This window comes from Mustela putorius, unplaced genomic scaffold (assembly GCF_011764305.1).
Source record: "Mustela putorius furo isolate JIRA1106 unplaced genomic scaffold, ASM1176430v1.1 tig00003870_pilon_pilon_pilon, whole genome shotgun sequence".
Classification (NCBI taxonomy): Eukaryota; Metazoa; Chordata; class Mammalia; order Carnivora; family Mustelidae; genus Mustela; species Mustela putorius.
Window position 1 is genome coordinate 8784556 of NW_025422022.1, and position 24551 is coordinate 8809106.

General features: G+C 38.6%; 1 protein-coding gene across 2 annotated transcripts in view; it reads left to right on the forward strand.

Annotated features, from left to right (window-relative positions):
• The first annotated feature begins 10510 nt into the window (after positions 1-10510).
• TMEM170B (transmembrane protein 170B) overlaps positions 10511-24551 on the forward strand; it is a 35519-nt gene continuing 21478 nt past the window's right edge. Inside the window, exon 1 of one of the 2 annotated variants that reach the window (XM_045066973.1) lies at positions 10511-11189. In XM_045066973.1, coding sequence (XP_044922908.1) covers positions 10871-11189 — 319 coding nt within the window. In that variant the 5' untranslated portion in view covers positions 10511-10870. The remainder of the gene's footprint in view (positions 11190-24551) is intronic. The other variant, XM_004753713.2, reaches the window with a different exon arrangement.

Consider the following 24551-nt stretch of genomic DNA (forward strand, 5'->3'; position numbering starts at 1 on the left):
GTTCTGTGTTGTCCTGAGCCTGGGCCAGGGAACACCAGAGGAACAAAACATGGGAAACTAAAGGTCTGTCTGGTGGCCCTTCTCATCTTCTTCTCCAAGCCATCTGCTACTCTTTACTTTTCAAGTTCTTCCTGTCTTCTGTCTAAGTGTAATAGCTGCACTCCACAGAGGATGCCAAGTGAAGCATTTATTCTATCTTACCTTGAACTAGACTGTGACTTAATAATTTTTTGCTTAATCAAATTTTCATTTAAGCATGAAACAAAAGCAACAACAAAAGATTTTAAGGAATTTATTGTATTTTCCATAGACTTCTTAGTGTCAAGGATGAAGTAATATTGTGTAGCTTATAGAAGTTGAGAGGGAAGTGGGTAAAGGGAAGGTTTAAACATTTGTATTTCCTAATCTTTTCTAGCTGGGATTGAAATGATATTTAAAGTGGCTCAGCTTTAGAACCAATCAGCAGAAAAGTTAGCACCAGTGGATACCTGAGGACTACCAAGTGGTTGGGGACCAGGGGTAGAAGAAGATTTTCACTGAGCATATTTGCCTGGTGAGAGTTTTCAACCATGGGGATATTTTATGTCTAAAAAAGGGGTTGAGGCACCCAGGTGGGTCAGTCACTTAAGGATCTGCTTTCAGCTCAGGTCATGATCCTCAAGTCCTGGGATCAAACCCCATGTTAGGCTCCCTGCTTCGCAGGGAGTCTGCTTCCCCGTGTCCCTCTGCCCCTCCACCAGATTGTGTGCAGTCTTTCTCAAATAAATAAATGAAATCTTAAAAAAAAAAAAAAGAGGAAATGAGGAGAAATAGAAGTAGATGCTTTCTCATCAAGACTATTCCTTGCAAGTCCTTTTTGTATATTCTTTAGAAGAACTATTGTTCAGAAAGTTGACATTTCCATATACTTTTATAAAAATATAATAATATTTAAATAAAACAATAATAAAAGCTAGCTTTAATTAAATGTTTATAGTGGAAGTAAGTAATTTTAGGATTGCTTAGAGTGGGTCAGGAGTCACACTCTAAACAGAGGATGATATGTCTATTAGTGATGGTGATAGAGATTATAATAAGAAATAAAAACAGAATCTACTCTTTTAAATGATAAGAAATGCATAAAGGACGTACAAACCACATTAATTAAATACTTCTTTTAAAAACACAAACAGAATAATATAACTATGATACAACTAATAACACATACCTAGTATATCAGCAAATGGAAATGGTTTCAAATTTTCTGTAAAATAGTCTAATGGTGCGTCACAAAGTCAATCTCAACAACAGAACTGCTAGAACAAAGTTATTCAGAAAGGTTGAAAAAGAATGGACAAAATTATGCTTAGCAAATACAAAAAAGAATATTTCCTTTAAATTCATGATCTTAACATTAGATGAGATTAAATTAAATTTTGAAAGCCTCTATAATACAAATGAAGACATTTTATTATTATTATTATTACTATTTAAGATTTTATTTATTTGACAGAGGAGAGCACAAGCAGGCAGAGCAGCAAACAGAGAGGAAGGGAGAAGCAGAGTCCCTGCTGAGCAGAGAGTCCAATGTGGGGCTCAATCCCAGGACCTGGGACCATGACCTGAGCTGAAGGCAGACACTTAACCAACTGAGCCACCCAGGTGCCTCAAATGAAGACATTTTAAATAGCAAGGCGTTAACCTTAAAAAATAAAACCAGTTTTTTACCAAGGCAAAAATGTGTTTATTTGGGAATAGCAGAGAATTGCAATCCTGGACAAAGAAACTAAGTCAAAAACCAAAGGCAAGTCCACTGAACAAAGCAGAGGAGTGCTCTGTACAGAAGAGAGGGGGAAATTGGGAGGCTGATTCAAACAAAAGTCCACTGGAGTAAACTGGGAGTTAGAAGCATAGTGGCCCTTCATTGGCTGAGGTGCGACCACCTCTCATTGGCTGGGCTGTTGCTAGGAGAGGAGGAAAACCTTTTCTTCCTCCTGCTGGGGCAGTAAAGTTGTATCCATGAATTAGGTCTGTCTCTTCCTGTCAGATTTGCAATGGTAACAGGTGGTAGGGCCCGAGAGCTCCTGTCGCCCAACCTCTGGACTCCATTTTTAATGTTTCCCTTTATTAGTTTTCACAAAAGTAACAGTCATAACTAAACTCTAATATACTAGAAAATCTACTCACTGAAAAGTATACAATCAAAATCCATAAAACCCAAACTACAGAAATAGGAGAAATAGACAGACATATTGAAAGGGTTCTATTCAAAGTCCCCTCCCCAGGCAAGCTTACAGACAAATCTCACAGGTGTCTATAGTTGGCGTCAACTCTTTGTTTTTCTAGGTCATGGTGCTCCACATTCTCAGAAAACAGACCACAACTACCAAACATATTCTTCTCAAGCTGGACCACAACCCTGGACAAGCCCTGGGCAGAGCCCTTTGTGAAACCTGTTCACCTCCTGCTCTACCAGGCCAAGGGTTGACCTCTTCCCCACACACCCTCCCCCATGGGCACAGCTACAACCAACTGCAACCCTCTCACATCCTTAAATTCCCTAACAGAAACTTGGGGTTGTCATCTCTCTTAATGTCTGGCCCCTCTCTTCCCTTGGAGAATGAGTAAGCTCTCCTAGGCTTGTTGCTCTATTCTTGGTGCCATTCTTTGTTGCCCACATCACTCGCCACCCTAACACATATATGATTTGTAGGAGACTGACCTCACTCAGCCTATTTTGGACTGTATTATTTATTCAAATTATTTGTTGCCTCCATGCACCCATGCTTCCCTTCCTTCCTTCTTTTCTTTCTTTTTCCTATCCCTTTTGGTCTTTTATTTTTTTTTTAAGATTTTATTTATTATTTGACAGACAGAGATCACAAGTAGGCAGAGAGGCAGGCAGAGAGGCAGGCAGAGAGAGGAGGAAGCAGGCTCCCTGCTGAGCAGAGAGCTGGATGGGGGGCTCGATCCAGGACCCTGGGATCATGACCTGAACCCACTGAGCCACCCAGGTACCCCTCCCTTTTGGTCCTAATCATGTAACCTGCTTTGGCCAAAAGAATGTGAGTCTATGTGACATGGATCATATCTTTTTGTAAACTTTAAATGCATCAGTTTAGTTTGGCGCTCCTCCCTTGTTCCTGCCAGCACTGGGACTGGGGGTGAGGTGGGCAAGGTAGGATTATGCAAGTGCAGGATCAAATTCTGCTTTTATTTAAAACTTTTGATATTGTGATTATCGTGGATTTTTGTATTAATATTGATTTTGAAACTATTGCATGAGAACATTATTTATATCGACTGCTGAGTTTTTGGAGTCCTCTTGAAATTTTCAGGCAAGGCCAAAGCCTTTGCTGTGACCCTACTTCCAGTCCTAGACCATGAGGACAGCATGAACCTTCAGACAGTATCTGATGTGAATAGACCTATGCCTGGACTGAGCCCAAGCAAGCGGATACCAGGAAAACAAAAACCGATCTAAAGTCCTCATGCTCCACAAGTAAGAAATGAGATGTGTTGTTTAAGCCAATGAAATTTTGAGTTTCTGCGTTGTGTACCTTGGGCTGATGAAACCTTACGTACAGCCTATGGAGATCTATCAGGTAAAAATAAGTAAGATTTGGAAGATTGTTGGTAACAAAGTAAAAATGGTAGATCTTCATGGATACGGCAATTTACTAAAAACAGAATACACATTTTTTCTTCGTGTATTCTCACTTACCAAAGTTAACCATATATTGGGCCACAAAGGAAATGTTAATAAATCTCCCCAAGTAGAAATTGTATAGATAACACTCTTTGGCTAGAATGTAATTGCATGATGAGTGGCTGATCCATAGAAAACCGCCTCTCCCAAAAGTCAAAAATTAAATTATCTCTTTGAAATAATTTAAAAGTAGAAACCAAAACTACAATGGCAGAATTTCTGGAAGGTAATAATAGAAAATGTTAATGGAACAGTATGCTTCAAAAGCTCTGGAACAGAAGTACCACTCAGTGAACACTCAAACTTATGTACTTATTCAGAAACAAGAACAAAAGTAAATGAATCAAATAGCTAAAGTAAAACTAATAGAAAATATCAAAATGATACAAAGGAAAGCAGAAGAAAATTGATCATGATAAAAGTAAATAAGTGAATGAATATATAGACACATGGAGAACTGATAAGTATCTCTTAAGACCTAGTTAATGGGGAGAAATATAAAATCATCAGCAAATATAATTAGGATAAAATGAGGGAATATGCAAATTCACAAACTAAGCAATGTGTTGGAAAAGTTTAAAGAGGCATTGGTTAACAGTGAAAATTATTTTTTAGGGGTGCCAGGGGGGCTTAGTCAGTTAAGCATCTGCCTTCAGCTCAGGTCATGATCCCAGGGTCCTGGGATCCAGCCCCACATCAGGCTCTCTGTTCAGTGGGAAGCCTGCTTCTCCCTTTCTCACTCCCCTTACTTGTGTTCCCTCTCTCTCTGCATCTCCCTCTCTCTGTCAAATAAATAAATAAAACCTTTAAAAAAATTATTTTTTAAAATGGTGGACAAAATTATAAAAAGGATTCAAAAAGAGAAAAACATATCCACATGGATTGACTGCCCCGGGGGTAAAATATTAAATAGAAAAAGCTGATGAAGAACCGCTTCCCCAAAGCATCAACAGCAGTTTAACAGTTGAATTCCTCCAAATCTTTAAGGAAGTGAGGAAACCCAAATAAGAACAGTTTCTAATTATTTTATATAAAGCCAATACAAATAAATTAGAAAAAAACCCCCTAAATTAAACATGTTTTTAAACAGAGAACTGCAGATCAATCTCACTTGTAATATTAATGGCACAATTCCTTTTGTTCAATTTTTAAAGTGTTTTATTTTTTAATTTTTTAGAGACGGGGAGAGAAAGAGCACAGGAGTGGGTGTTGAGGAGCAGAGGGAGAGGGAAAGAATCCTGGCTCCACACCCAGCGCAGAGCCAGATGTGGGCCCAGATCATGACCCTAAGATCATGACCTGGGTCAAAATCAAGGGTCGGATGCTTATCCAACCGAGCTACATAGGGGCTGTCACCCCCTCTTTTTTAGAAGATTTTAATTTTAAGTAATCGCTACACCCAGTGTGGGACTTCAACTTAACCATGCCATAATCCAGAGTCACATGGTCTACTGATTGAGCCACCCAGGCACCCTCGATGGCAAAAATTTAATAAAAAATTAAGATGCAGAATTATCATATTAAAAGAATGAGAGATCATGACCCAGTAGCATTAATCATAAGAATTCAAAGAGAATGCATTAGGAAATGTATTAATACAATTCACTGTATGTGGAGAACCAAAGGAAGAATCACATGGTCTTATCTACAGATATTAAACAGACATTTTTAATAACTTTTCAAAATTAAAATTCTTAAAATAAGGGGAAAGTTCTCCATTTCCCCTAAACTTATTTATAAATTTAACATGACTCCACTAAAAATATAACCAGTAGTATTTTTAGAATTAAGAAGCTGATTTTAAAGTTCCTCTGGAATAATATGCATTCAAGATTAATTTTTTAAAAATTGAAAATGAAGAATAAGCAAGACAGAATTTAGATATTAAAGCATATTTTACAGTTAAAATTAAAACAGTGTAATACTGATATATGAATAGATAGATAGAACAGAAATGAAAGCCTGAAAATAGATCCAAGTATATAAAAAATTTTGTACATGAAGTAGCTGGTATTTTAGGTGGTTAGATATTTTAAGCATTTAGGTGAGAAAATGATGGATTATTCAATAAATGTTTTAGGACAACTGAGTGGCCATCTTAAAAAAAAATTGGATCTCTGCCAAGCTCCTTACATTAAAAAAATTACAAGTGGACCAAAGTTATAAACAAAAACACTCATAAAATATTCAGGAAACATAGAAGAGACTTTAAAAATCAAATCTGAGAGAAAGGAAGACTTTCTAAAGCACAGCTGAAGACTCAGATACCATAAAAGGAAAGCCTGATAATGTAAATATCAGACATTCTGTATGACAAAAGAATTTTATTAAAATTAAAAGGCAATGGACAAAGGTTCTGGAAATGATAAATGCAATGCATGTCACAAATGGTGTGTTGTTAAATATCTAAAAGGTCCTACATGTTATTTTTAAAAGATAAAATATCCCAAGGAAAAATGGTAAAATTTCCTAGAAAAGGTAATCCAAATGTTCCTATACACATGAAAAAACGTGTAACTTCACTCAAGATCAGAAAAACATTAATTAAGATACAGTGAAATATGACTTTCATGATTTTGTTCTTGGCATATAATGTTTGCTGATGTTTAGCTCCACAGTGAAATAATTTAAGAACTGAATGCAGTGAGAATTAGGTATTACAAATCTATAGGTGCTGTTCAGTCAACAGACTATTTTATGTTTTATATTTGGCCTTCCACCTATAATATGAGCAGGGTGGATGCAGGGTAATTTGTAAACATTGGTTATGGGTGAAAACTAAGTCTTGTATGTTGCCAATGCAGGATTTTGTGTGCATGTGACTTTAGCAATATTTTTCTTCTTCTGCTCGCATTTAGCCTTCAATATATGAAATTTTAGAGTCCAAATATCATTATGTATTCTCTCTTCTTAAGACTTGGGATGATATCAGGGCACCTGGGTGGCTCAGTGGGTTAAAGCCTTGCCTTTGGCTCGGGTCATGATCCCAGGGTCCTGGGATCTCTCTGCTCAGCGGGGAGCCTGCTTCCTCCTCTCTGTCTCTGCCTGCCTCTCTGCCTACTTGTGATCTCTGTCTGTCAAATAAATAAATAAAATCTTAAAAAAAAAAAAAAGACTTGGGATGATAAATAAGGTGGTTTGAATACACAGGCAGAGATAAGGCACAAAAATGAGATGGAAAATGGAGCTGGAGGCCCTGGCGGTTATCTCTCTGTCCTCCCATCTCAAACATGGCCTTGACACTTGATGACTATGGATGGACGTCCCACTGCCAATGTGAAGAAACTCTTCCTTTTCTGGGCAGCTCCATAATGGTAGCTTGGCATGCTAAGTGTGCCATACTGGGGAGATATAATAGGACACAGCTTTGTATTTCCCGGTCACAGAAATTTCAACTTTTTAAATTCCCAAGGTAGGCAAAGTGGAATGATTCTAATTGTGGTAGCTAGGCTATATTTAGGGTGTGAATTTCCACAGTGTCATTTTCAACATTGTTTTTAGAATTACAGCTTTTAGAGAAGGAAATACTCTTTACCTTGTTTCTCTGATTTACTGTGATAGAAATGTATCTTGACTTAATAGGTGTTCTGAGAAACAGTGCAACATGTAAATTTCGGTGCGCATATTTACATACAACTCTTTGTTCTTAGTACTTCTGTCATTTCATTCAACTGAATTTTATTTTCTTCAGAAAACAAGCAACAATGATCTCACTGGGTGTGTGTGTGTGTGCACAAAGATTTGAACAGCTTTAAGTATGGATTTTGAAAGCAAAACAGTTTAAAAGTGTTGTGAAATTTTAACTCATCCTTGTGAAAATTAAATCTATAATATTTGACACAGGGCCTGACATAAGGAAGGAGGTTGCGTTCATTATTACTATTTCTCAGAGGACATCAAATATTTGGAGAGAGAGATAATATTATTATTCCCATTTTAAAGCTAGTTGCAGGCAGTATTCAAACCATATTTTTCAGATAATCAACCTATTGAACCTATTCCACTACTCAGGGTTTAGAACCACTAAGATGTGCAAGAAGATGAAATTAGATTGTCTATACAATGTGACATTATGCTGTAGTACTGTAGACCAAGAAAGGAAGATAATAAAGTGAAGGAAAAAATTCTCAATTGTCAATGTTTTTCTCAAAGGATCATATCATTTTATATTCCAGTTGATTTTGAAAGCTTTCTTCCGGGCCCTCTCTGAACAATTAATAAGATGCCTAAGTCTTAGGGGTGTCCCTTCACTCGCAAGCAAAAAATAAACCAGGAACTGTTTGTAGATTGGGCACAAGGGCATAAGATTGAAAGACACCTCAAGGATTCATTTGAGGCATTCCCTAACTTCTGCAGTGTGACTAAGCCATTCCTTGATTGCTACATTAATTCAGTATCAAAAATCTGCAAGGAAAGAAGTTACACATGTGACTTCTTTTTGCATTAACTCAGTTTGGAGTTTCATTACTCTGGCTATTGGGAAAATGTTCAGTTCTCTCAAGACTATAGGGTTCTACATGGTGGGTATCATTAGCTTTATCAAAGCAAAGACAAATTAAATGCAATACATTAGTCTAGAGAATAGGGACCTTATTCATCTTCAAATTCTATAGATGAGGCCTCACAGAGAACATTATGGATAGTAGGAGCTGAATAAATACTTACTAAAGTGAACTGAAAAGGAGGGAGAAAATTGTCAGGTTACCGAAGTACAGATCACATTGAGCCTTCATTGCTGTGTTTTACAATCTCATTTCCTGACATTGTTTAGATTTAGTTTAAAAAAATATGAAAAACAAGCAAAATGCCAACTCTTCTATGAAGTTCATTCAATTATTCATTCAGCTAATATTTATTGAATATTACATGCTAGGCACTGCTGCAACTCCTGAATGTTTTAAATATATGCTACCATGTTTAAATAGTGTGTAACCAGAAGCACCCCAATTGATTCTATGTAAACTCACTAAAAGTTCTTGATGTGAGAGTTTAATGCAGCTGTTCCTATAAACCCTTCATCATGGGATGTGTTCATGTTTGGTTAGTGATACCACTAACCAAATAATACCTAGTCTCTTAATGTTGCCATAAGGTAACCTGCACTTCCCCATTCAGAACCTTAAATTATGGAGTTAATTACTGAGGTGAGAAAGATAGTGTCATTTGCAAGAAAGAGTTCATAGACGAGGAATTCAGAAACTGGGCTTTCAAGCGGTGTCACCTCTATTCAATCACTTAATTCTGCAGGATTAGTTTTCTACCTGTAAAATAAAATGAATTAGAAAATTATTAAAGCCTCTTTTAAGTCTGGTAGTGTATAATCTTAAATTAATTAAGATGTAAGACTTCTAAACGGTAGGAAGAAGATAAACTGTACATTGTGAGTTTTGGCTCAATTCCTATTAATAACGCAAAAATTTCCCTTGACTGTGTTGTAATATCCAACAGATAATACATACATATACACAACAGACAATTACATACATATAAAATTATTTTATTTTATTTTATTTTATTATTATTTTTTTAATATAATTTTTTATTTTTTATAAACATATATTTTTATCCCCAGGGGTACAGGACTGTGAATCAACAGGTTTACACACTTCACAGCACTCACTACATATAAAATTATTTTTAAAGTGGTCACCAAGATCACTGTCTTAGAGGTGATTCAGTCCCTCTGTGCTTTGGCCAGATATACTTGGTGATTTAGCTAACACATGAACTTCTTTATTTCTCTTTGTCGATTTTCTTTTCCAGAAAGCAGAGCAGTTGAAAAAGGCTGGAGAGGAGGAGGGGGCTGCCTAGTGCATATTTGTTATCGCCAAAATTTAGCTTTAATTTTTCAAGTTAAAAGGTTTCATCCTTCAAGGAGAAGTTAATAAATGAATTTGCTGTAGTTGTAAATCAGACAGCTCCTCGGGCTCAGATTGGACACAGAGAAAAGCAGCAAGCCAAGGGAGAGAGTATAGTTTCAGTCGTAGGGGGGAAAAAAAAAAACAACAGAGGCTCTGACAATTTAGATAAAAAGAATATTGCAACGAAAAGAGAGCGAGACTAGAGGACGGCATTCAGGAGTAGGACACCTCCGGATCCCTGGGTCAATAGGTGATTTCGGATGCTAGTGCCACGGGAGGCCCAAATTCTTGAAGCGGGAAGGACTGGATGAATGATACAGCGGGTCTATTTCTGTTTTAGCGGCTTAGAAATGTATTCTGCAGGTTGTGACCTAGCCAGATCAGCTGACTTACTTGAAGAAAAAAAAAAAAAACACGCAAATTTTAATACATCTAAAACGTTGAGATATTTACACCCTTAAAAAAAAAAAAAAACAAAACTTGTACGCAAACATCTTTATTAAAAGCATTTTGAGGCCAAAGAGCTGTAATGCCACAGAACCCCTCCCACGCGCTTGAGCACCCCGGCTCCCCACACGGTGGGTCAGGGCTGCCCCGCACGCTTCGAGTCCAGCATCTCCGCCCCCAGCTCCGCCCCGCCGCAAGACTCCAGCTCACACCAGGCGCGCGCCCGCGGTCTGGGGGCGGGGAGGGAGTGGAGGTGGTTCCCTCGGAGCACCCAATCAGCGGCGGGGCCGGGCGGTGGCGCTAGTGACGTAGGCCGCGCTTCCCTCCGCCCCACTGCGGGCCGACGCTCGGCGCCGTCAGCCACCCGAGCTCGCGCGCGCGGGGAGGGGGAGGAGGAGGGCTTTGGGGGCCGGCAGGCTGTCGGAGGGCGGCGGGTCGAGGGGAGGAGGGAGAGTGAGCATGCGCAGCGGCTCCGGGGACGGCGGGGGAGGTGGGGACCTGTGCGCGCGCGCACGAGCGGCCCGCCGGCGGCCGCGGGTGGAGGGGGCGGTTCCTCGAGTGTCCGCGGCCGGAGGGTGGGCAGGCTGGCGGCAGGTGCCGCTGCGGCCGCCGCCGCAGCCTCCTCCGGGTCCCGGGTCTCCTCGTCCTCCGGCGGTGATGAGCTGGGCCCCGTCGGGGGCTGCACCTGCCGTCTGCCCATCACCCCGGGCCTCCCTGCGTGACCTCGGCCTCCTCGCGTGCCCGGCCCCCGCGGCGCGGGGCTGCCCCTGAGAGGGAGCGGCAGCGGCAGCGGCCTCTTCCGCCCCGAGTCCTCGCTCGGGGGCCGCGCGGGGAGAGCGCCCGGCCCCCTCCCCTCCCCCGTCCGCCGTCCTCAATGTCTCCCCGGCGGGGAGGGGGCTGCCTGGGAGACGCGCTGAGCTGCCCCCCCCGGAGGCCCGTCGGCGGCAGCAGCAGCGCCCGGCCCGGCGCCCCGCAGCCTTCCCCGGCGGCGGCGGCGGCCTGGAGGAGCCCTGCACCCGCCGCCGCCCCCGGAGCCTCGCAGCCGCCGCCGCCACCCGGCGCCCGAGGAGAGGGCGGCGGGCGCCCCCCGGGGAAGATGAAGGCGGAGGGGGGCGACCACTCCATGATCAACCTGTCGGTGCAGCAGGTCCTGAGCCTCTGGGCCCACGGGACGGTGCTGAGGAACCTCACGGGTAATTGATGCGCCCGGGGTGGGGACGGGGATGCGGTGCCGCCCCCTGCCTCCCTTCTCGCTCCCGAGGAGGGGCCGCGCTCCTGCCGCCCCACCCCCGTGCGCGCCGGCGGGCTGGCAGGCGGTCCCAGGTCCCGGCCGGGAAGGTGTTAACTGGGGGCACTCCACGCGGGTCCCCGGGGCCAGACGCTCGACCCACTCCCAGGGCGCTCCGAGGGGCCTGATCGCGGGTGGAGAATCCACGACCCCCTCCTCCTGCCGGCGCGGGGAGGGCTGCCGACGGTGCTGCCTTGTGTAGTACGCGCGGAATCGCGTTAGTGCTGAGACTCGGGCACAGTTAGCGCTGGTTTCCCCCACACCCCCCGCCCCGCAAGCGCGCGCACACACCCCGCTTGCTGCTAAAATCCTCTTCTTTCTGGCAAATCTCAAACCGGATGCAGGACTTAAATTCTCTGTTCACCATGATCAGTTTGCTTCACCTGTTAAATTGTTGTTGCCCTAGATGACTGATGAAGTAGGTTATAGGGGGTAAGGGGCTTGGGCCAAGATCTAGTGCATTTCAAGCATTTCAGCTTAACCATTTTCTCCCTCTTGTTTCTCTCTCTCTCTGGCCACAAGCTGCCGCTTCTGTGACATTTGATTTTTTTTTTTTTTTTTTTTTTTTTTTTTTTTTTTTTTTTTGCATTTCCCTTCATTCGTCAAGGCTGTCAAGAGGGAATTGGACTTAACTACATTATAATAATTAACCTCAATTTTGGTGGTAAAAGTGAGCAGTAATATTCTTTTTTATCGAATTTGTAGGTTTGGTTTGTGAAGAAACTTCTGCATTAATGTGGAAATTCTTACACTCTGATTTCTGAATTTAAAAAATACTCTTTAAGATTAGTGGTTAGAGGAAAGAGATTCTCTTGCAATGTGGTGTCTCCTCAGTCTCTGCTTCCCAGGGAAAAAACTCAAAAACATACTCAGGATTTAATTCTTGCAAATGTATAAAGCTAAATTTGGTAGGAACATTTATAATACATTATGTCAAACTTGTTAAGTGTGAGGAGTATTTTACAAATATAACCTGTCCTGACATTATATACACATGTGTATTATATACATGATAAATATAGAGTATCATTTATAATATAGTATCATATGTATATATTTATTATAAAATCTGGCATGATATGGAATTAAGATATCTGTAGAGAACAATTTTATAGAATTTTTATACCGTAGAATGAATTTAAAGACACGGATTTTCTTGAATGCGGCAACTATAAAATTAACATAGATTCTGGATTGATTCATGGTGTCCTCACTTTTAATCTGTGGTTATTTAACTTGATACAAACTGACCTTACATGATGGTTGAGGGTGAGGAACATATTTTTATTTCTAAAAAGAATACATTGACAGGAAGACCATTTCATGATTCAATTGAACTTGGAGATAGCCTATGTTATCTTACTTCTGGCTTTGCTTATATTTATCTACTGTTCATATTTCAAATGTTGTATCCATAGTGTTTGTAGGATTGAAGTGAAAAGTAAGAACTTAAATATATGTTTGTATTTGGTAAGGACTCACCATTTATTTAGAGAAAATTAGTTTGGGGAGCTATAGAGTAGTGTAAATGTAACGTACCACTTGGCTAGATCTAACAGTATTTCTAAAATATTGACTTTAGGATTCCAATCATTATAGTGGCTTCCAGTTCTATGAGTCAACCAGTAGGTTGATAATAGTTTCAACCCAGGGTTAACTCTCATTATTGCTTAATATAATCTTAATAATCGTCTGTTGCTCATCAGACTTTGCCATTTCGTAAAGGATATGCTGAACATCCAAAACTAGTTCCTTGGGTGGGACTGAGGAACATGGGGACCTCTTCTAGGAAATATCGAGCCTGACTATGCAAAATGCTGTTTGTCTTGGTAGAAACAGAGGAAGATGTAGGTCAGAAATACGCTTCACCAGCAGGTGAGTGAACCACATGTTAGGAATCCATTTCTAAAAAAAAAAAAGTGGATTCTGCAAGTGGTAACATTTGACGTGATGTGATTCACTGTGGCCCTCTCATGCTGGTGACCTTAGTAATCCTATATGTACCTTGGTTATTAGTCCAGAGATGCTCGCCATGGTGCTATTTAGGATTTGGTCTATTCAAAACAAACACACACGTCCTAAGACAAGACTCGACTGCCACTTACTTTGTGAGTGCCTGCTATGTAGCAGACACTTTACATATATTGTTTCTGATCTTAAGAATAACTTTCCAAAGTAGAATTGCAGAGAAGAGAGGCGAAGTTGCCCCAAATCATATCAACAGTGAGTGGCTGAGCAGGACTCTGAACCCCTGTCTTTGCCCGCAAATGTACTCTTTCCCCTCTGCCACCTGCTTCTGCTCCTCCTTTTTCTTTTGGCAGAATGAGTTACTTACCTCACCCTGCTGCTTCTGCTCCATATACGTGCTTTTATTATTATGTTGTTCAATTATAATTTTTATTTGTCTCTTCCAGACTGAACTTTTGGGGAGGGGGTCATTGTCGTAATCATGAAATTCTAGAGTTTTAGCATTATTCTGCCTGCACATATAAATACTCAATATGTGTTTATCGAATTGCATTTCTGAAACAATACTTAACAATTGCATTAGTTAAACACTCTACTTGCATTAGTTGGTGTGAATATACTGTTAACTAGGGGATGAGTTGTGTAAGCAAATTTTATGGCTAGATGTTGAACCTTTAAACTACTTAATCCTGAAACTACTTAAAATGCTTATTAAATATACTTTTCTGTGCTTGTTATCATGCCTTCATGTATTTGATCTTTTCGATAATCTTGAAAGAGATTATTGTTTATCTTTATGGATTCAGACATGGAAGCTGAGAGTAACTTGCTCAGCTCTGATAGCTAATAAGTGAAAATTTATTACCTTTTTTTCAGACTTTGATAACACATTAACTCAGAAGACATGTTTGTCATCATGATAAACTTAGAAATGAAACAGAAAGGAGCATAGTGTAGAACCAAATTAATTTGGATTTAAGAAATGGCTGTGTGAAGGATTGCAGAAATCTGGTTAATAGGAACTCTGGTTAATTAAGCAAAAGGAGAGTGTGTTCTCATCTCTATTTTTTCTTTACACTAACATAAATAACAGGTGTTATTTATTCTCTTTGTATTTTATCCTAAACAAAGGTGAAGTAGGGAAGTTTTTATATTGACTTTTTTTTTCCCTTAGACACTTATCTTTAGGCAACAGTCTTGTGTATGTATTACTTCAATAGAAATGCATTTTCAAAAAAATGAAAATAAGAGCTAGAAATTAGAACAGGCTTTAGAACTAGAACTTACATAGTTTGACTGCTTCATTTCAGAAATACTGATGTATCACATCATTAAAGTAACATGGCTGGGATCAGTTACTCAGGGACAGAGGCAGGCCCTAGAAATGATGCTCAATGATGCTTGGTTCTGTGCCTTTCATTTCGTTCCACACAGATTTTTAATTCAGGCACATCTGGTGATAAATCTTAAGATACTTCAGAATAGCCTAGCATTATTTGCCCTGATAAGCCTAATAATGTGTGAATGGAACTACTTTTTGTCCAGCAAACAAAAGATACTGGAAAATATAAGATATTATTGAATAATATTTCTTTCCCAAAATTTTAAGTTGCCATTGCCTGTGTAAAAGTTAGTGATCCATATTTATTATATATGTAGCTTTAGAAATCCTACCAAATTTGCTCTGCTATTTATTCTTTCTCCTTCCTGAAGACACTAGTATAGGGATTCCATATAGAACAGATTAGTACCTGGAAATTCCATCTCTTCTGTTAATCACCATTGCTAAAGTTCTCTTCTCTATCCATCACTTCCCAAAGTGTGTCATTCACGGGATTCCAAAATTATTAACGGTGTGTAGCTTATCCGCTTCTTCAGCTTACTAAAGTAGAGATAAATGCCTTCTTTATGAAATAGTTTTTCTTTCTTTCCATATGTTCTAAGTCTCCTTTCCCCAGTCTAAAATTATAGTCAGTATGCATGTACTCTTTCAGTTTTATGGGTAATTTGACTTAAAAAAATAATCTACAGTGTAATACATTCCTTTGCTTTACTTTTATTTTCTTCAACTACTTTGGCTCCCAATTTTGTGTTCTGACCCAAATTTAGTTGCTAAGAATTTAGAGAAGAATTTTTTACTTAGAAAAACGCAGGATCCCTAAACCTGTGTGTAAACACAGAGTGAGACTGGTACTGGGAAAAGATAATTGGTCCCTGGGAAAAAAGGCACAGGTTGGCCTCGGGCTCATCTCCTTTCGCAGTGTCTGTTGCAAATGGGGGGCAGGTGCCCCTCTTCTGTGGGTACAGACATCGAGAAGCTGGGAATTCAGGCTTGAATGAAGGTCAGATAAAATATATATGTGCTTATTTTTCCTGTTATACATACACACTATTCTAGTTCCCTTTTAGACTTTATAGTGGCTGAGCTACTTTAGTGTTAATATTGACTGTCCGCAAAAAAAAGAAAGAAAGAAAGGTGGGGGGGTTGGGAAGTTTTTTATCCATTTTGTGTAGTTGGAATTGTCCATACACGGGAATAACCAGCATCTTCCTTCAGTATGCTCCCAAGAAAGTGTGCAGCTTTCTGGGGGTACCCTGCTCCCTAGCTTCCAGTGAATTAAGTTCTTTCTAAATGCTCTATTACAGGAGGTTTTTCTGCAATACAAGTGAAAAATTCCTTACTCTTATGTGGTACAGAGCCCATTAACTAGCGCTGCTATGATTTGTACTTTATAGGCTTTCACTTTTTGGAAGTTTTACCTATATGTCTTACTGAGAATGAAGCTACTGTAGTTTTTCAAAAACCAGAATTGTCATCTATGGGTTCTTACTTTCTTAGTCTCCATCTCATTATCTTTGAATCATGCGTCCGTATGATTCATCCATATCCTCTGGCAATAGCAAGTCCGAGGTCTAGATGACATTTCTTAAAGCAGTTTCTGGGTACGTCTTCGGACTGTGTGAGCTGTAATTTTGACGCTTTAATAGACTCTTAATATAAACTTACCTTTGCTTTGTTTGGTGATTGAAAGGAAGGACCGGAAAAGTAAGGTAATTCAGGAAGAGGAGTCAAAATCACTAGAGGTATTTGTCTTGTGGAGAGAAAGCCTAAACTGCAGAGGAAGCCTGAGTCTGGGGTAGGGCAGAGGCAGTGAAACCAGGAAAGGAAATTGGGATTAAGAATAGTTAGGTGTAAACTGCAAAGCTCCTGGAGAAAACAGAGGCAGTAATCTTTTTGACATTAGCCATGGCAGCATTTTTCTAGATCTGTCTCCTTGGGCAAGGGAAACAAAAGCAAAATTAAACCGTTGGGACTATAGCACGGTAAAGCTTCTGTGCAGTGAAGGAAACCCATCAACAAAACAAAAAGGCAATATACTGAGTGGGGGAGAAGATATTTGCAACTGATATATCTGTTAAGGGATTAATATCCAAACTATCAAAGAAATATAGATAATACCAAAGAATGAATGATCTAATTAAAAAATGGGCAGAGCAGCTAAATAGTCATTTTTCCAAGGAACACCTTTGGATGGCCAGCAGACACATGGAAGGATACTCAACATCACTCATCATAAGGGAAGTGTGAATCAAAACTACAGTGATGTATTGTAGAGTCAGACCAGGTAGAGTCAAAATGACAAGAAATAACAAGTGTCGTTGAGGATGGGAATAAAAAGGAACTGTCACGCACGGTTGGTGGGGATGCAGACTGGGGCAGCCACTATGGAAAACAGTGTGAAGGTTTCTCAAAAAATTAAAAATAGAACTGTCATATGATCTAGTGGTTCTACTACTGGGTATTTACCCAAAGAGAATGAAAACACTAATCCCAAGACATACATGCAGCCCTGTTGTTATTGCAACATTATTTACAATATCCAAGGCGTGGAAGCTACCCAAGTGTCCACTGGTAGATCAATGGATAGAGAAGATGTGGTATATATGTACAATGTAATATTAGCTATTAAAAAAGAAAGATTTGTGACAAAATGGATGGACCTGGAGGATATTAGAATGAGTGAAATAAGCCAGACAGATAAATCAGAGAAAGACAGATACCATGTGATGGTACTTACATGTGGAATATAAAACCAGAACAAATAAAAAACAGAAACAGACCCATAAATACAAAGAACCACCTGACGGTTGCCAGAGGGAAGGGAGATGGAGGGGTGGGCAAAATAGATAAAGGGGATTGAGAAATACAGACTCTGGTTATCGAATGAATAGGTCACCCAGATAAAAGATACAGGATAGGGATTATAGACAATGGTGTTGTAATAGCGTTGTATGGAGACAGACAGTGCAGCCGTAGCGAGCAGATGCATAGGGCAGCCTCCAGACTTGTCCAATCACTGTGTTGTGTACCTGAAACTAACATCGTGTGTCAGCTCTTCCTCAACTAAGAAAAAAAAAAAAATCAGCTGTAAGAAGAGAGCCCCGAGACTATATAGCATGCTGAATTTACCACAGTATCAGATGAAAGATTCTAATAAATACCAAAGCTCTAAAATAGTGATGTTCATTGAATATTTACTACATACCAGATACAAGGCAAAGCATTTGATATGCTTCTTTTTTCCTATAATGGAAGTGACCATGTAACTTACTGCTGTATTAAATGTATGTGGTTATATCAGGTAGGATAGACTAATTGTGCTTTTCGTGGCAAAGTATTTTAGCATTAGAAGTATAATATAAAAAAGTAAAATAAATAAAAAGTGTAATATAAAAGAAGTATGATATTAAAGAAAAGTAAAAGTAGTATAAACAGTGGCAGTGGAATCATTTAAAAAAAAGGTCTCATTAGATTATCCAATTCCAGTAACCTTAGCTGAGGAGATTTTTCACCAAACCTTGTACAAGTAGGAAGAACCAGACTTTTACCTGGGTCCAGTTGCCTGTTCTTACAAATCTTGGGATATAATCTAGAAGGACTTTTTGTAAGAGTGAAGTGATATAATAGGAGATTTCGGAAAGCAGGAGGCACCTGTCTACTACTCTCGTATCAATGTCTAGCTGCGATGTTTCTGTCAGTGTTGTGGACTGGATTTTCATGATGAAACTGCACCCCTCTCCCATTCCCTGCCACGAATTACTTTAATCCAACATAGTTTCTGAACTTTGCTGCCTATCAGCATCACCTGGGTTGGGTTAAAGGTACAAATCCAGGGTTCCAGTCCCTATTTATGGAGGACTTTTGAGAAAGGGGTCTCTGAAGCTAACATTTTTAGCTAGTTCTGGGTGATTTTGTTATTGAGAGCTCGAGGTTTGGGAACACCCAATTTTTAAAGATAAAGTTTTTGGTGATCAATCTGTAGCTATATTGTGATATATAAAGCAAATTAATATGGAGAATTTGGTATAACTAAAGACTTATTAAATTTTCAATATAAACAACTCATTTCCAGGAGGATGCTCAAACCCAGTTTTTAATAAGTGACTATCTTTTAATCCTAATTATTAATATTATTTTTAATATTTTAATCTATTTAATATTTTAGTAATGTTTCTTTATATGAACCATTAACTGTAGAGAATAATTCCTATTAAATGACCATATTTTGAAAATTCAAGATGGCTTAGCTACATTAGATCTGAAGTATATGGGAGAATTTAGCATTAGCAATATTTATGTAAACACTTAGATAATGTGCAGCTATTGGAATTCTTCCTTCTGGAATAATCTGGGTTCTGTCAGATACTTGTATGCAAATAAAGAGTCTAAAGAAACAGTAGGATCCCTGCATTTATGGATCAAGAAACTGAGTTTTATGCTTGACTGCAACTAAATGGATTTTGCATGTTGGACAAGCCACATGTTTCCCAGGCTCAGGTTCCTTGTGTGTAATACAATCTGATGCCAGCCGTTCTCATGCTGATGTTATGGGAAAGCTGAGTTAGAAATTAGAAAGTAGGGAGAGAAAAGTTTAGTTAGGGGCACCTGGGTGGCTCAGTCCGTAAGTGTGTGCCTTTAGGTCAGGGCATGATCCCAGGGTCCTGGGATGCAGCCCCACATTGCGCTCCTTGCTCGGCAGGGGGCCTGCTTCTCCCCCTCCCACTTACCCTGCTTATGTTCCTTCTCTGTCAAATAAATAAAATAAAATCTTAAAAAAGAAAAGGAAAAGTTTAGTTAACTATGAGTTAAGGAAAACGCTTACCATTTGCATATAAACTTATTTCTTTAATCTTTAAAATTAAGATATTTTTCTTTTTTAAGTGGTGCTTCCTCAGGTTTTTAATAGGCTGATTTATAAGGTGAAGCTTAGGACCTAGAAAAATCCATACTCTGTGAACACCATTTAACAGCTCTTAGAATGGGGCCTTCTTAAAATTTGGTTTAGGAAACTGGATTCAGTATCTGAAATTATGTCTTCGTTTAATTTTTTTGTTTATCTGTGTGTGGTGTAACTTCTTCCTCTGGATTATTGTCAAGTGATATCCAAGGTGTGACACTCTGACCAGGCGTGCACATTACTTGCTAAATTTTCTTGGTTGTGCTTTTATTTTCTGATCTGTCATTCATCTGGCCCTGTATTTAGATTTAATTTTAGGAGTTTATTACATTGAGAATTTCATTATATGTTATGCTCATTGATGTAAAAAGTTCAATTTTTAGTGTTCAGTGTTAATATCCCTTGGAAATACTGTGTCATGAGATTGTGAAACATTTTATCAATTGCTGACAAGATTTTTTAAATCAGTGACTGATTCAAACAAACATGTTGTTACTGACTTTTTTTTAGTATGACATGTATAATTTAAGATACTTGAGGGCATACAAGTAATAACAATTGAAATCATTGTATAATGCTATAATTTCATAATAGATTCAGATTTTGACATTTAATTCTTATGCTTTTGTAACTGAGTAGCTAATCAATTACAAGGAAGAACAAGATGAGTGACATCTTTTAGGAAGACAGTACTATGGCTTGAATATAGAGCAGTATTTGAACTATTTTAAGTAGCCTTAACCTGATTGCTTTAAAGCAGTGATATTTTGATTGTTTTAAATTAAAAAACTTGCTTTTTAAAGAAATTTCTTTTACTATTCAATGATAAGTACTGTAATTTACCGTTTGAAATTATATAATTAGCTGGCAAAAGTGTAATTTAGTGAAAGTGGGTAATAAGTGTTGCCATAAGCTTTGAGAAAGCCAATGAATTAAGGCAAACCCTGAAAGTATCACCATTGAATTTAAAAACTAGTGTTTTTTTCTCTCTTTAAAAAGCAGAAGCAGATAGCTTTAAATATTTACTGTAGCTTCAACTTCTATGTTAATTGCAGTTTCAAGTGGACGAATACAGTGATTTATTTTTAAGTCCAGTTAATATGTTAAGAATGATTAAAAATAAGGAAAAATGTCCTTTATGTTTACCTTCATTTTAACTTTCTTTTTTGTTCATTTCTTTGTGTAGAGTTAAGCTTCCATCTACTATCATACTCCTTCTGTCTGAAGAGCTTCCTTTAATATGTCTTTTAGGTCCACTGGTGATTAATTCTCCCAGCTTTTCTTCTTTTTGAAAAAAGTCTTCATTTCACCTTCAGTTTTGAAAGCTATTTCTCCAAAATATAGATTCCTGCCTTTCCAGGTTTTTTGTTTTGGTTTGGTTTGTTTTCCCCTTTCAGTCTTTAAAAAAATGTCACTCTATTGTCTTCTGGTTTGATGGTTTCTGATGAGAAGTTTGCTATAGTTTTTAATCTTTGTTCTCCTATATGTAAACTGTTGCTACTACTACTTTCAATATTTTCCCATTATCGTTGATTTTTCATCATTTCACTATGATGTATCTAGGTAGTGTGTAGCTTATTTTTATTTTATTGTGTTTTGGTTATTTTGGCAAGTCTTTATCTTGCTTGAGATTCTCTTGGAGTCTTAGATTTGTGGTGTGATATCTTTCATTATTTTTATAATTTTTCAACCATCTCTTTTCAAATATTTTTCTTTTCCATTCTCTTTTTCTTCTCCCTCTGTGACTCCAATTACATGTGTGCTAAACCACTTGAAATTGTTGCATAGCTCTTAGATGGGTGATTCCTCTTTTCCCTTAATCTCCTTCTTTCCCTTATTCTCCTCCTTTTGTTCTATTCTTTTTTCTCTCATATTTTAGTTTGAATAATTTCTTTTGGTCCATCTTTAAGTTGACTGATTCTTTGCTTAACTGTGTCAGGTCTATTGGGGAGACCATTAACAGAATTTTTTATCTCAGATAATATGGTTTTTGTTGTTGACTTTTAAAAAAATGTCAAGCATTTCCATTTGACTTTTACTTGGAATTTCCATTTTTCTGCTAAAATTCCACATCTGTTCATGTGAGTTTTCTACCTTTCCCATGAAAGCCTTTAACATGTAAATTATAGTAACTGTAAAGTCCCTTTCTGCTTGTTGTAAAGTCTAGGTCATTCCTCAATTTGGTTCTATTGATTGCTTTATTTCTTGACAGTGGATTCTTTTCTTTACCTTCATGCCATTTCCAATATGTTTATTATTTAGTTAAATTAAATTTATTTAAAAAAATTCTTATGTGACAGTGAATTCTCTTGGGACCTTCTTTGACATTGTCCTTCTTGTTCAAGCTTCTCTTCCGCATTATATCAGCTACCCACTGTGCTCTGAAGAACCGAGTTATTAGAATATATGCCATTGAAATCATTAACTAAACACTCAACGTGGCAGCTCTTGCTAATATATGAAAGTACTGTATTAAATTAATTAATGTACCATAGTAAATATTTTCAGCTATGCAGGCCATATGATCTTTGTCATAACTACTCAGTTTTGCTTTTATAGCATGGAAGTAGCCATAGAGAGTCTGGATGAGTCTGACTATGTTTCAGTAAAGTTTTATGGACACTTAAATTCAAACTCTGTGTAATTTTGAGGTGTGAAATATAGTTCTTTTGATTTTTCAACCACTTGAAAATGTAGGAACCATTCTTAGTTCACAGACTTTACAGAAACAGGTAGTGGGCCAGCTACAGCTCATGGAGCCTACTTTGCTGACCTCTGATCTAGGGGACTTTTTCAAATTATAAGTGCATCATCTTCCTGAGACTCTAATAAGTCACCTAGGTGAGATGCATCCCCAAACTGAGAAGTCACTGATATTGGAAACTAAGGGGAGTGATTTCCACGCTTTTAGATTTGCTGGAATGAGAGCAAAGCTTGAGATAATCTAATGTGAACACAGACTATCTAAAGATACAATGTGGACCATTTTTATAAAGAAGGTAGAAATCCTGAACAGCTAACAGAGAAGCAGGCTCTCCGTGGAGACCATCAACTTAAAGATGGACCAAAAGAAATTATTCAAACTAAAATATGAGAGAAAAAAGAATAGAACCATGTCTTACCATGTATTTTCTGCTGGAGACTTTGAGTATGTCGAGCATACAGTAAGAGTTCAGCACCTGTTAATGATTTTAGTAGAAAGGTGAGATAGTCTCTAGAGGATTAAAAATACATTTAGTGTTGTTTGTCTAATGAGATGGTTTTGTTGTTTTTATGACTTTGGGATTTTTTCATAAGCATCTCTTCTGTAACTTTAGCATGGGGTAGTACTTCTGATTTCTATTCCATGTTGTGGTTATTTGGTAGAGTTGACGAAAGTGTTGTTCTTTAGGTCCTACCTCCAGAGATTACTTTAATTTAGGGTAGTTCTTGTGAGCAGCCTGGGTTGAGGAACTTTGGCCTAGTAGAGCACCTTCATTGATGAATTTTAGAATGAAAAACTACTTTTTTGAAGACAGTATGTTTGCAGCAAAATTAAAAAATATACACATTTCAGGCAGGTTCTAAAAAATATAAAGAATATATAAAATAATATCACCCATCTCTTATCTTTAAAAGATAGCCATTGTCAAGTTTTCTGTTTGTGCTTTTTTTCTGTACATAAACATATTTTTTAGTAAATAGGATTGTACAGTATGTACCATTCTTTGACTTGTTTTTACCCAGTTAATACATTTTAGACATCTAGAGAAAACCATTTCTCATAAATAATTTTGCCCAAGGATTAAAAACAAAAGCACAGAAGATAATTTTTGAGCAACTTGGCAACGGGCGCTGATGAGAGATACAGATTGGGAGCAGGGCTATTCTAGGATTGTTTGGAGGCCGGGACACATCACAGTTCTCCGTGCAACAATTCAGGCAAAATTTGTTTACGGTGAAGATTCCATAATCTTTGAATAGGGAGAAATAACCAGAGGAGATGCACCCAAGAAGAAGGAATATTTCCTTCCAGTGAATTAAGGTGAGTGTATGGATGGCAGGCTTCAGAATTTTCTGCTTTGTGCATTGTATTTTTAAAATTTTGTGTTGCATCTTGTTTAGCATGCACCAAGTCTCCCTCTGGCCTATCCTCCCCTCACCGTTGCTCAATTGCTGGAGGCTTGGATTAGGTGGGCTGTTGGCAGACAGGAACAGTGGGCCTGTGGATGTCCACATCAGCTGTATGGCCTAGGCAGTTGAGGAGAAGGTGGTAGTATTCCATGCCTGTCCTCCTAACATCTGTCCTTCCTCTGGGGCTCTTGGACATCTGGTCTTGCTCTCCTCTTAGGATCCTGCAGTTCTCTTCACCTGAACTAACCCAGCAGGCTTCCTCTGTTTGCCAGTAGTGAGCAGGGCCTAAGACAGACTTGTTTATGCAGAGGAGATCAAGTTCTTCAGAAGCCCTATCCACGGACCAGGTTGCGTGCATCCATCAGGTAATTCACAAGCATAGTGATAACATGAGGCCTAAGTTAGCTATAGATATTCTCAGCAGAGTTCAGTTTTTCCAAGATAAATAATAACGATTTTTTAACAAAGACAGAAATGTGAAAATAAATTTAAGTTTAGGTAGTTTATGCTCAATCTGCTTAAGGGATAACCCTTGCCTGGTCACTAGAGGACTCTTCGAGGTTCTATTTTAGTTGTATAATTCTTTGATATCTTGGGGTTTCATAGAACATTAAACTTAAAATTTACATTTCCAAATGATCAGGCCAATTTATTGTTGAAGCCAATAACTATATAGTCAATAGACAAACACCATTGTTTATAATGTCAAATAATTTCTCACTCATAGTCTTAAATATAGTTAAGAATGCTTTACCCCTATTTGTATTTCAAGGACAACAAACAAAAGTGTTTTCTGGGGTAGATCTGGTAAGCTACCAGAGCTGGCTTGGGCTACGAGGCAGATGATTGTTTTCTTTCTCTCTCTCTTTCTTTCTTTCTAAGATTTTATTTATTTGTTTGACAGACAGAGATCACAAGTAGACAGAGGGAGGTGGGGGAAGCAGGCT